Raw genomic sequence first — 14,464 nt, forward strand, 5'->3', positions numbered from 1 at the left:
TAGCACATTCACTAATTTGTCTGTAAGCAATACATGTTCTTGTCAAACTGTCAACCGAGTAACTAGCAAGCAACAAGATATGTAAAATAGCAGTCTAAAAACCACGAGGGCAAATAGATCAGATTTGATCGCTAGACACAAGTCGCATGGCCGGGAATCAAATTTGTATCTGATTTCAAACCACCTTGGAAGGTCAGGGCCAGCTCCAGACATAAGCGGTCGCTTAGGGGCCCCCGACCAAAAAAGGTTTATACATATATACAGTACCAGTCAAAAGTTTGGACACACCTACTCATTCAAGGGTTTTTCTTGATTTTTTACTATTTTCTACATTGTAGAATAATAGTGAAGACATCAAAACTATGAAATAACACATGGAATAACCAAAAAGGTGTTAAACAAATATATTTTATATTCTTCAAAGTAGCCACCTTGATGACAGCATTGCACACTCTTGGCATTCTCTCACCTAGCTCCATGAGGTAGTCACCTGGAATGCATTTCAATCAACAGGTGTACCTTTTTTTCTACCTTTATTTAACTAGGCAAGCCAGATAAGAACACATTCTTATTTTCAATGATGGCCTAGGAACACTGGGTTAACTGCCTTGTTCAGGGGCAGAACGACAGATTTTTACCTTGTCAGCTCGGGAATTCGATCTTGCAACCTTTCGGTTACAAGTCCAACGCTCTAACCACTAGGCTACCTGCCGCCTTGTTAAAAGTTCATTTGTGGAATTTCTTTCCTTAATGCGTTTGAGCCAATCAGTTGTGTTGTGACAAGGTAGGGGTGGTATACAGAAGATAGCCCAATTTGGTGAAAGACCAAGTCCATATTATGGCAAGAACAGCTCAAATAAGCAAAGAGAAAGGACGTCATTACTTTAAAACATGAAGGTCTGTCAATCTGGAACATTTCAAGAACTTTGAACATTTCTTCAAGTGCAGTCGCAAGAACCATAAAGCGCTATGATGAAACTGGCTCTCATGAGGACCGCCACAGGAAAGGAAGACCCAGAGTTACCTTTGCTGCAGAGGATAAGTTTATTAGACTTACCAGCCTTAGAAATTGCAGCCCAAATAAATGCTTCACAGAGTTTAAGTAACAGACACATCTCAACATCAACTGTTCAGAGGAGACTGCGTTAATCAGGCCTTCATGGTTAAATTGCTGCAAAGAAACCACTACAAAAGGACACCAATAAGAAGAACAGACTTGTTTGGGCCAAGAAACACGAGCAATGGTCCAAATTTGAGATTTTTGGTTCCAACCGCCGCGATTTTGTCAGACACAGAGTAGGTGAACGGAAATCTCCACGTGTGGTTCCCACCGGGAAGCATGGAGGAGGAGGTGTGATGGTGCTTTGCTGGTGACACTGTCTGTGATTTATTTAGAATTCAAGGCACACTTAAAAACTTCTTGAGGCTACCTGGGACGTTAGCGTGCCACCTGTGGCGCACCCTATCAACAGCAGGTGCATTTCAAGAGCGGCAAATTTGAAACCAAATAAATGTACAAATTCAAATTTCTCAAACATACAACTAACTTACAGCCTTTGAAAGATAAACATCTTCTTAATCTAACCACGTTTACCGATTTCAAAAAGGTTTTACGGGGAAAGCATAAAGTTAGGTTATGTTAGGAGAGTACATTGACAATAGCTGTGTGCAATGCATTGTCGATTCAAAGACATGCGTCACCAAAACCATACAATCAGCTAAAATTATGCACTAACCTTTTACAATCTCCATCAGATGACACTCCTAGGACATTTTGTTAGACAATGCATGCATTTTTAGTTCTATCAAGTTCATATTTATATCTAAAAAGAGTGTTTTACTATGGCGTTGATGTTCAGGAAATCGTTTCCCTCCAATACCGGCAGTCAAGTCATGACGACAAAATAATTAATTAATATTAGAAAACATTGCTAAAATATTATATTGTCATTCAAAGAATTATAGATTTACATCTCTTGAACGCAATGGACTTGTCAGATTTTAAATTAACCTTACTGGGAAATCACACTTTGCAATAATCTGAGCACTGCGCCAGAAAAATACGCATCGCGATACAGACTAACCGCCATGTTGGAGGAATCTAAAATCGAAAATACTATATAAATAATCCATTACCTTTGATTCTCTTCATCAGATGTCACTTCCAAAGAGTCCCAGGTCCATAACGAATGTAGTTTTGTTCAAAAAAGCTCATCATTTATGTCGAAAAACCTCCGTGTTGTAGCGCATGATCTAAGCCAGCCGGACTTCACTTCACTTCAAGAACGGAAAAAATATATTTCCGTTCGTTCAAACATGTCAAACGTTGTATCGCATAAATCATTAGGGCCTTTTTTAACCAGAACATGAATAAAATTCAAGGCGGACCATTGGGTTTTCTTTTAAAACGTTTCGGAATGAGAGTACCCACCATCAAATCGCGCGCCAGGGTGAATGATGGACCATCACGTTCCATGGCTCTTATTCGGTCAGATCTCACTGTAGAACACTCAAAACACTTTGTAAAGGCTGGGGACATCTTGTGGAAGCAATAGGAAGTGCCAGAATATACTTCACCCCCTTTGTTTTTCAATGGCAGAGGCTCAAAGTCAATTCAACACATCAGGTATCCACTTCCTGTCAGAATCTGTCTCAGGGTTTTGCCTGCCAAATGAGTTCTGTTATACTCACAGACACCATTCAAACAGTTTTTGAAACTTTAGGGTGTTTTCTATCCATATATAATAAGTATATGCATATTGTAGTTACTGGGTAGGTGTAGGAGGCATTTAAAAATGGGCACATCTTTTTTCAAAAAAGTCTCAATACTGCCCCCTATACCCTAACAGGTTTTAACCAGCATGGCTACCACAGCATTCTGCAGCAATAAGCCATCCCATCTGGTTTGCGCTCAGTGGGACTATCATTTGTTTTTCAACAGGGCAATGACACAACACACCTCCAGGCTGTGTAAGAGCTATTTGACCAAGAAGGAGAGTGATGGAGTGCTGCATCAGATGACCTGGCCTCAACAATCACTCGACCTCAACCCAATTGAGATGGTTTGGGATGAGTTGGACTGCAGAGTGAAGGAAAAGCAGCCAACAAGTGCTCAGCATATGTGGGAACTCCTTCAAGACTTCTTCAAGAAAAAGCATCCAGGTGAAGCTGGTTGAGAGAATGCCAAGAGTGTGCAAAGGTGTCATCAAGGCAAAGGGTGGCTACTTTGAAGAATCTAAAATCGAAAATATTTATTGCTGACCAGCAGATGTCACTAATGTGCATTGTGAACAGACAATGACGCTCCGAGTAATTAACCGTTTTTGGGCCCAATTTGGTGAAAGCGCTGAAGCCTACAGAAAGATTTGGTTTCCCATCACTACAGATTGCTATAACATATGATGTGTTAGCTGATATGTAAAATACCTATCCAGGCGTTTTAAGATCTGCCACGTATCACGTGCCACGCCTGGGCAGAGGAACGTGGCCAACAAGAACGCGTTCCTCTGATGGTGCCGACAGAGATGGTCGGCTCGCTTCGAGTCCTTAGGAAACTATGCAGTATTTTATTTTTTTAATGTATTATTTCTTAGCCCAGGAAGTCTTAAGTCTTATTACATACAGCCGGGAAGAACTACTGGATGTAAGAGCGACGCCAATTTACCAACATTACGACCAGGAATATGACTTTCCCGAAGCGGATCCTCTGTTTGGACCACCACCCAGGACAATGGATCTGATCCCAGAAGCTGACCCAAGACAACGGCGCCGCAGAAAGGGCAGACGGAGCGGCCTCCTGGTCAGGCTCCGTAAACGTGCACATCACCCACCGCTCCCGAGTATACTACAACAAGGTAGACAAAATTCGAGAAAGGGTTGCCTTTCAGAAAGAGATCAGAGATTGTAACATTCTCTGTTTCACGGAAACATGGCTCTCTCGGGATATGTTGTCGGAATCGGTTCAGCCATCGGATTTCTCCATGCATCGCGCCGACAGAGATAAACACCTCTCTGGGAAGAGGAAGGACAGAGGTGTATGCTTCATGATTAACGACTCATGGTGTAATCATAACAACATACAGCAACTCAAGTCCTTCTGCTCACCCAAACTAGAATTCCTCACAATCAAATGCCGGCAATATTACCTTCCAAGAGAATTCTCGTCAGTTATCTTCACAGCTGTGTACATTCCCCCTCAAGCAGACACCAAGATGGCCCTAAAGGAACTTCACTAGACTCTATGTAAACTGGAAACCATATATCCTGAGGCTGCATTTATTGTAGCTGGGGATTTTAAGAAAGCAAATTTGAGAACAAGGCTACCTAAATTCTATCAGCATATTGATTGCAGTAGATAGCCCGGCCATCAAAGGCTAGCTATTTTGACACCCACCAAGTTTGGTACTCACCAAACTCAGATTTACTATAATAAAAATTGGATTACCTTTGCTGTTCTTCGTCAGAATGCACTCCCAGGCCTTCTACTTCAATAACAAATGTTGGTTTGGTTCCAAATAATCCATAGTTATATCCAAATAGCGGCGTTTTGTTTGTGCGTTCAAGACACTATCCGAAGGGTAAAGAAGGGTGGCGCGGCCGGCGCGTTTCGTGACAAAAAATGTCAAAATATTCCATTACCGTACTTCGAAGCATGTCAAACGCTGTTTAAAATAAATTTTTATGCCATTTTTCTCTTAAAAAAGCGATAATATTCCCACCGGGAGTCGTTGTTTTCGTTCAAAGACTGAAAATGAAAACATGGAGTCGTCTTGTGCACGCGCACACCAGTCTCATTGTTCTCAGATCGACCACTTACCAAATGCGCTACTGTTTTTCAGCCAGAGACTGGAGAGTCATCATTCAACGTTCTGGCGCCTTCTGAGAGCCTATGGGAGCCTTGGAAAATGTCACGTTACAGCAGAGATCTTTTGTTTTGGATAGAGATGATCAAGAAGGCCAAGTAATGGTCAGAGAGGGCGCTTCCTGTTTGGAATCTTCTCAGGTTTTGGCCTGCCATATGAGTTCTGTTATACTCACAGACACCATTCGAACAGTTTTAGAAACTTTAGGGTGTTTTCTATCCAAATCAAACAATTATATGCATATTCTAGTTACTGGGCAGGAGTAGTAACCAGATTAAATCGGGTACGTTTTTTATCCGACCGTGCAAATACTGCCCCCTATCCCCAACAGGTTAAGAGACTAGTCAAGGATCATATCATCTCCACCTTCCAGCCACCCTAGACCCACTTCAGTTTGCATACTGCCCAAACAGGTCCACAGACGATGCAATCGCCATCACACTGCACATTTCCCTATCCCATCTGGACAAGAGGAATACCTATGTAAGAATGATGTTCATTGACTACAGCTCAGCATTCAACACCATAGTACCCTCCAAGCTCATCGTCAAGCTGGAGGCCCTGGGCCTCAACCCCGCCTGTGCAATTGGGTCCTGGACTTTCTGACGGGCCGCCCCCAGGTGGTGAATGTAAGAAACAACATCTCTACCTCGCTGACCCTGAACACTGGGGCCCCACACGGGTGCGTGCTCAGCCCCCTCCTGTACTCCCTGTTCACCCACGACGGCGTGGCCATGCACGCCTCCAACAGAACCATCAAGTTTGCAGTAGTGGGCTTGATTACCAAAAACGACGAGGCAGCCTACAGGGAGGAGGTGAGGGCACTCGGAGTGTGGTGTCAGGAAAACAACATCTCACTCAACGTCAACAAAAAAAAGGAGAAGATCGTGGACCCAATCGAGACCCAATCACTAGTCACTTTAAACCATACTACTTAATAATGTTTACATATCTTACATTACTCATATCATATTTATGTACTGTATTTTATACCATCTATTGCACCTTAGCCATCGTTCATCCATATATTTCTATGTACATATTCTCATTCACCCCTTTTAGATTTGTGTGTATTAGTTGTAGTTGTTGGGGAACTGTTAGATTACTTGGTAGATATTACTGCACTGTCGGAAGCAGAAGCACAAGCATTTCGCTACACTCGCATTAACATCTGCTAACCATGTGTATGTGACAAATAAAATGTGATTTGATTTGAACATGCGTGTCAATTAAAGATCTTGACTAATCAGATGCAAGGCCCAATTAGGGCGTAATCCAGCCCAGGTGTGCAGCCTGGTTGGTTGTTAAAAGCTACCTCAGTTTCATCAATTGTAGCATAGCAGAGGCACGCTGTCCTCTAACCTACAGAGTCACATTAGTTGTTGGCATGGGACTCATGATGGCAAACGCGCTCAGGTTATTGTTCAAGCAACTGGTTTGGTTTTTACTTGTGGAAAACTTCTTAATCTCTCCTGCTTTGTCATATACTTCTAGCACTGACACATGGCAACAACTTCCAAGGCAATTTGACAATCGTCCCCGCTTTAAACAGCCTCCACTCCAACAAACAGTTTCAAGGCCAGTTCGAGTAGAAACTGTCGCTGTGACGTGCCATTCAGACTACATGGAGATAGTCGTGAAGGCTGATCTGTTTCAACTCGGTAATCCAATCGACGTGGATGACCTGCGACTTGGAGTTGAACAGTACCAAGACCAAGAGCCCTGTAGGGCAACAGCGTCAGCAGCCGGAGATGAGTACAGAATATTTGCAGCACTTTCGGACTGTGGAACCAAGAACCTGGTAATATATATATATTTTTTTCAGTAGTTGACTTCTTGAAACAACCTTCTCTTAAATGCTGCTTTGTGAATCCACAGATAACCGAAGACTCATTGATCTACACAAACCTCCTCAGATATACACCCAGAACCACACCAGATGGGGTTATTCGAATGGATGGTGCTGTAATCCCAATTGAGTGTCATTATGAAATGTGAGTTTAGGCTATACTGTTGTATGATGATCATATGAATCCTGCGTTGACCTATTGGTTTATTTACCGGCCTGTACTTTCTGTTTCAGGAAGTACAGTTTGGACAGTTATTCTCTCCAGCCGACCTGGATCCCTTTCACCGCCACAGTGTCTGCTGAAGACACCCTGCAGTTCTCATTGAAGCTTATGACAAGTGGGTATATGAATCCTGGGCTGCGCTTCGCAGGGTACTATTTTGTTGAACATTCAGATAATCTAAAGGGTACAATGGCGCTCTCCCAGAAGCTTGGTAAAACCCGTGAATTGAATGTTCAGATATAAATGTACTATGTAGCACAAATGCTCTTCTGACATGCAAAATACGGAATCACATCAGACAACTTATGGGGGACACTTCTGTCTGCAATGTTATACAGTTTGCATACTAAACATGGCCCTGTTAACAAACCCCTCATTTGAATCCATTATTAGATGCTCACTAGTTTAGCGCCTATTGACAATAAGTTCTGGCCGGGGTAGTTTTAATAGCGACTCGCGTTCGTAACTTTAAAACGCATCGCTTGCAGTACGGTCTTTCACATCAGCGACACATTTTCGTGGTTGACATACAGAAGACAGAGGCGTACCTGTGCTAATTAGTTATCTGCGTCTTCAAACACCTGTGTATAAACGGAAGATTGACGCCACAAACGTGTTGTCACTGAAATACTGTCGGCTACAACTAAATGGTGTAGAGTAACTAAGTGTTGCGCGTGTTAAGTGATTTTGATGCGATATGCAAGAGGGCTTTGTTTCTTGAACTATACTGCAATAGAGGCTTTAGCTGCCAGGGCCACGTCACATCTAAACAGATGGTCCTTGGACTATAAGGAGTAATGTTAGGCTCCTTTAGTTGATTATTGGATAACCTGTCTTTACTGCCATTTCCTTTCCAGGTGACTGGCTCTATGAGCGGGGTTCTGGAGTCTACTTCCTGGGTGATCCCATCAACATTGAGGCGTCTGTCAGGGTTGCTCACCACACCAGGCTCAGGGTCTTTGTTAGCAGCTGCGTGGCCACACTGGACCCTGATAGCAACTCTGTCCCCAGATATGTCTTCATTGAGAGTGATGGGTAAGCAGGGGGGAAAATGGCTTAGAACGACTATTCTCCGGCTGGCCCGTAGAGAACGATAGAATATGCCATTTGAGGGCTTCCACCATTTTTAAAGTAGTCAACTGGTGCTTGGTGGTTTCTTTGAGACTTCTTAATTGGTTACTAAGGCAGATGCCCCAATATGTATCTCCCTCCAGGTGCTTGACGGATTCCCAGCTGCCTGGTTCCCGCTCTGGTTTCATGCGTAGAACCCAGGACAACAAGCTCGGGTTCCACATTGATGCCTTTAGGTTCTACCAGGAGGACAGGGCAGAGGTGAGGGCGGTATTTAAAAAAAGAACAGATGTTGTAGAGGCCATTACGGGTACTGTAGTAAAATTATTCTACAGTAACATAATTTACAGACATTATGTAGGCTACTGTGATTCTGCATCTTTGTTTTGCTCATCCTGTTTTTTACAGCTGTACATCACCTGCCACCTTATGGCAGTCCCTGTCATGGACCATGCAGAGCCTAGCAACAAGGCATGCTCCTTCATTGATGGCAGGTGGGATAAGTCATATTTCCTTAGCTGCTGTGACCTATTCACTGGAATAACCATACCATTTAAAAAAAATGCTGTGTTCTTGGTCCATGAGTAGATCTTTCATACATTTCAGATGGAGGTCTGCTGATGAGAATGATTTGCTATGTGGGCGTTGTCTAAGCCTGAGTAGACAGAAGGGGGTTGATCAAGCTCCAGCACAACGTCCCCTCAGTCCAAGACTAGGTGGTAGCCAACTTGAACCTCGTGTCTACCGCAACAAACCCCCAGTCTCTGGTGACAATTGGAGTATTGGGATGAAGGCCAAGAAAGGTGTATTTGACATCTTAATCCCTCTATTCTGTCACCACCTTCTCAAAACACATTGCAGGGTTGGGACCTTCCCTCAATTTCCATCTCAACCATATTGGAGAAGACTAATTGAAAGTGTCTTGACTGCAAAGGTGTGTGCTTGCATGTGTTTAATTAATGTGTTGTCCTTTTAGTATGGGACCAGGATACTACTTTGGGCCCCATGATGGTCCTCCCAAGTAAACAGAAGAGTACACCTCTATCTCCACGGATGAGTGGAGGTATCGATATACCTGGCTTCCCTGCCTCAACAGGGGACAGGAAGCCCGTATCACCTGGCAGTCGTTGGAGTGGCATGGACTTCAAGAGAGGTAATTTGACTCTGACAAGGCATAATCTTATTCCTTATGTAGTGCACTACCTTTGAACAGGTAGTCTTGATAACCCAACCCTAGGCAACAGCAGTGACTAGGGTCTGGTTTCAATGACTGACTCGTTTGGCAACTTCTCCCAACAAATCACGAGGCAGACATAGCAGAAGGTCATGATTTGAAACCAAATTTTGCAGGGAATACCTTTGCAGTGGTTTTAGTGAAGGTAGTTGAGGCAAACTAGCCACTTGCATAATGCACTCATTAAAAAGAACTGATCTCCATCTTGCAGCTACTATTTTGTATGTATTCAAGCGGATCAGGTAGTGACATAGGCAGACTTAGTTCCTCTATGCCAAACTCACATTCCAGTAGGTACAGAAGTGTAAAGCCAGTTTTTAAAATGTGTGGGAGGCAACCAGGATGTCTCGACTATTGCCCAGACCATGATGCACTGGCCAAAAGTAGTGCACTCTATAGGTCATCGGGTGCCACTTCGGACACCTGTCTTTTCCTATCCCTATAGGCTAGCAATTCTGCCAACACTGGCTGTGTTAATCTGTTCCATTTAATTCCAGGACCTTATTTCGCCCAATCCCAAAATGCGGCTAGTCCCTTGGGCCTGAGGTTTGGACCCAACAACAAGCACGGTCTCGTTAGCTCTGCAACATATGATGGCTTCATCAAGCAGAAAGAACTAATCGCCCAAAGAGGTAATGACAGTACTTTACTGTTTTGCATGTATGATAATTGCATGTAGGCTCTGTGCTAAATAGTCTGTTCTCAGAGCTGGAGGCCACCCCAGACCCTGAGTTGATTCCTACACCTGAGCCCATTGGAGACCTTGAGGTTACCACAGAGAAAGAGGGTCTGGGTGAAGAGAAGGATCAGAATGAGATTGGAACCTATTGAAAGGGTATGTATGGGATGATGGTACTGCTATTTTAGAGTTAAATAACCTGCACATGGCAAGCAGGTTAGCACTTATTGGGATGGCTCCGCAGAATGTTCACTAGCTGGCACAGCCACAAAGTAATAAAATATGATTTTTAAACATTAACCTCACTGCCAACCCTAATGCTTAACATTAAATTAAAAGCATACATTGTTACAATGTAGCCAACTTTGACTTTCCATCTAGTGGTAATCGCTAAGTTCTGCCTCCAGGACAATACCGTCTCGATAAATGTCAACCTGCACATGGCACTTGCCAGTATCACTTTAAAATATCTGACTTCAGAGCTTTTGATGTGTTTCATAAAGAAGGAATATGTTCCCAGTCCACTATCTATTTCTAGAACTGGAAGGCGCTGTTGTCGTGGTGGCCCATAATAGACTTGCTCCAAGCAGCAGCACACCAACTCACTGAGGTTGGTGCCAGTCCTGATGTCCCAGCACACAAGGATGCCCCTACAACAAAGTGACATGAGCACCACCACATCTGCTCCTGGCGAACTCAACCAGTGAAGGGACTACCACAACACTGAGATGATGCCTGTTAATCTCTTTGAAAAATAAATGATTTAATGCTACTTCGACTGACTTTCTGTCTTCACCATTATGCACTACATGCTAGAGTAATCTGAAATATTGCCTTCATTTGTTAAAGTGAGTGCCCAGCAATGTAGAAGGGCAACACATTATCAGGGGGCATATTCAGTAGTAGGCTCAACCAACAAGAATGTTGCACTTGGTATGGAACCCCTTCACTGTTGCTGCCAACTGACATTTCCTAGCGTAGTCTTTGGTCTGTATTGGTGTTTGCATAGCCAGACATCACATCCTGGATTAGTGTGACTCTGTCCCAAGGTTCCTGATTGAGCATGTAAGTTACAGGGCATTCTGAGAAATTGGGCTTGCAATGTGAACTCCAGCTATAAAGGGTCTGATGAATGGGTGGACTGCACAGGAGGTTGGTGGCCCCTTAATTGGGGAGACCGGGCTTGTGGTAACTGCAGTGGAATGGTATCAAACCCGTGTTTGCCTCAACCTCCACTGGCGGCCTGGAACCAGAAATCGGCACTGGCACTTCTAACTGGTCCTTTTCCTTAAACCCCGCCCCTTTGTGAGACTTCCATTATTATCCACAAGGATAATTTAGTGCTAAAACCCACGTTTTGGGGTTTCGTCTGGTGTACGCCTAGCCTCAGTCAATGGAAAGGCTTTGGTCACGTTCCTCCCTGACTACATTGCAGATGTATGCCAGATCTTAAAATGCCTGGTAATGTATTTAACTCGGCTAACCACATACAGCAATCTGATGCACTGTTGGACGCGGCACAACCACTGGATGCAACGCTTAAGCATCTAGTTGGGCAGGCGTTACGGTCAGAAATGCGCACGAGATTGCCACAGCACCTATTCTGATTTCAACAAGAGATGAGAAATGATCGGGTGCCAATTCACACAATTTATATGGCTGCATTTAGACAGGCAGCACAATTCTGATCTTTTTCTACTAATTGGTCAAGACCAATCGCAAAAGATGTTTTTTCAGATCGGATTGGTCAAAAGGCCAATTAGTGAAAAAAGGATCAGAATTGGGCTGCCTGTTTAAATGCAGCCAATGGCCTTAGGGTTCTAGGCCCATATTCCCAAAGCGCATCGGAGGATAGAACAGCTTATCAATGGATCGGTTTTGCCTTTTAGGCCACACTGCAAGGCCTAGTGCTCACATCTGTCTTAAAAAATACATGTATTTCACCTTTTGAACCAGGTAGGCTATTTGAGAACAAGTTCTCATTTACAACTGCAACCTGGCCAAGATAAAGCAAAGCAGTGAGACAACACGGAGTTACACATGGAATAATCAAACATGCAGTCAATAACACAATAGGAAAAAAAGTCTATATACAATTTGTGCAAGGGAAGTAAGGCAATAAATAGGCCATAGTGGCAAAATAATTACAATTTAGCAATTAAACACGAGTGATAGATGTGCAAGTAGAGATACTGGGGTGCAAAGGACCAACAAAATATAACAGTATGGGGATGAGGTAGTTGGATGGGCTATTTACAGATGAGCTATGTACAGGTGCAGTGATCTGTGAGCTGCACTGACAGCTGGTGCTCAAAGTTAGTGAGGGAGATATGAGTCTCCAGCTTCAGTGACTTTTGCAATTCGTTCCAGTCATTGGCAGCAGAGAACTGGAACGAAAGGCGACCAAATGAGGAATTGGCTTTGGGGGTGACCAGTGAAATATACCTGCTGGAGCACGTGCAACGGGTGGGTGCTGCTGTGTTGTTTTGGAATGCTGACTCTCCAAGCTAAGGTGACAACAAAGCCTACCATGGATGTTCCCAGTTACTTTGAATGTTCAAAGTCATAGTGTTACAACACTTAAAGCCTCAAAGGAAAGTGAAACTATTTTCAATACGAGTCCTTTATGGCTCGCCACAGCAGTCAACTAGCTAGCTAGGTAGCTTTCTAGCACATTCACTAATTTGTCTGTAAGCAATACATGTTCTTGTCAAACTGTCAACCGAGTAACTAGCAAGCAACAAGATATGTAAAATAGCAGTCTAAAAACCACGAGGGCAAATAGATCAGATTTGATCGCTAGACACAAGTCGCATGGCCGGGAATCAAATTTGTATCTGATTTCAAACCACCTTGGAAGGTCAGGGCCAGCTCCAGACATAAGCGGTCGCTTAGGGGCCCCCGACCAAAAAAGGTTTATACATATATACAGTACCAGTCAAAAGTTTGGACACACCTACTCATTCAAGGGTTTTTCTTGATTTTTTACTATTTTCTACATTGTAGAATAATAGTGAAGACATCAAAACTATGAAATAACACATGGAATAACCAAAAAGGTGTTAAACAAATATATTTTATATTCTTCAAAGTAGCCACCTTGATGACAGCATTGCACACTCTTGGCATTCTCTCACCTAGCTCCATGAGGTAGTCACCTGGAATGCATTTCAATCAACAGGTGTACCTTTTTTTCTACCTTTATTTAACTAGGCAAGCCAGATAAGAACACATTCTTATTTTCAATGATGGCCTAGGAACACTGGGTTAACTGCCTTGTTCAGGGGCAGAACGACAGATTTTTACCTTGTCAGCTCGGGAATTCGATCTTGCAACCTTTCGGTTACAAGTCCAACGCTCTAACCACTAGGCTACCTGCCGCCTTGTTAAAAGTTCATTTGTGGAATTTCTTTCCTTAATGCGTTTGAGCCAATCAGTTGTGTTGTGACAAGGTAGGGGTGGTATACAGAAGATAGCCCAATTTGGTGAAAGACCAAGTCCATATTATGGCAAGAACAGCTCAAATAAGCAAAGAGAAAGGACGTCATTACTTTAAAACATGAAGGTCTGTCAATCTGGAACATTTCAAGAACTTTGAACATTTCTTCAAGTGCAGTCGCAAGAACCATAAAGCGCTATGATGAAACTGGCTCTCATGAGGACCGCCACAGGAAAGGAAGACCCAGAGTTACCTTTGCTGCAGAGGATAAGTTTATTAGACTTACCAGCCTTAGAAATTGCAGCCCAAATAAATGCTTCACAGAGTTTAAGTAACAGACACATCTCAACATCAACTGTTCAGAGGAGACTGCGTTAATCAGGCCTTCATGGTTAAATTGCTGCAAAGAAACCACTACAAAAGGACACCAATAAGAAGAACAGACTTGTTTGGGCCAAGAAACACGAGCAATGGTCCAAATTTGAGATTTTTGGTTCCAACCGCCGCGATTTTGTCAGACACAGAGTAGGTGAACGGAAATCTCCACGTGTGGTTCCCACCGTGATGCATGGAGGAGGAGGTGTGATGGTGCTTTGCTGGTGACACTGTCTGTGATTTATTTAGAATTCAAGGCACACTTAACCAGCATGGCTACCACAGCATTTTGCAGCAATAAGCCATCCCATCTGGTTTGCGCTCAGTGGGACTATCATTTGTTTTTCAACAGGGCAATGACCCAACACACCTCCAGGCTGTGTAAGGGCTTTTTGACCAAGAAGGAGAGTGATGGAGTGCTGCATCAGATGACCTGGCCTCAACAATCACTCGACCTCAACCCAATTGAGATGGTTTGGGATGAGTTGGACTGCAGAGTGAAGGAAAAGCAGCCAACAAGTGCTCAGCATATGTGGGAACTCCTTCAAGACTTCTTCAAGAAAAAGCATCCAGGTGAAGCTGGTTGAGAGAATGCCAAGAGTGTGCAAAGGTGTCATCAAGGCAAAGGGTGGCTACTTTGAAGAATCTAAAATATTTATTGCTGACCAGCAGATGTCACTAATGTGCATTGTGAACAGACAATGACGCTCCGAGTAATTAACCGTTTTTGGG

The 14,464-nt window shown here is 43.4% G+C and overlaps 1 protein-coding gene across 1 annotated transcript; it reads left to right on the top strand.

Moving 5' to 3' along the window:
- Positions 1-6,182: 6,182 nt before the first annotated feature.
- Positions 6,183-10,690, top strand: LOC115175722 (zona pellucida sperm-binding protein 3-like). Its single transcript, XM_029735186.1, has 11 exons — positions 6,183-6,663; positions 6,741-6,856; positions 6,946-7,049; positions 7,792-7,969; positions 8,149-8,266; positions 8,414-8,499; positions 8,612-8,808; positions 8,982-9,158; positions 9,737-9,871; positions 9,946-10,074; positions 10,439-10,690. Exons 1-10 carry the CDS (start codon positions 6,250-6,252, stop codon positions 10,068-10,070), a joined length of 1,650 nt encoding a protein of 549 aa, XP_029591046.1. The 5' UTR covers positions 6,183-6,249; the 3' UTR covers positions 10,071-10,074; positions 10,439-10,690.
- The last annotated feature ends 3,774 nt before the right edge of the window (positions 10,691-14,464 follow it).

This window comes from Salmo trutta, chromosome 36, assembly GCF_901001165.1.
Source record: "Salmo trutta chromosome 36, fSalTru1.1, whole genome shotgun sequence".
Lineage (NCBI taxonomy): Eukaryota > Metazoa > Chordata > Actinopteri > Salmoniformes > Salmonidae > Salmo > Salmo trutta.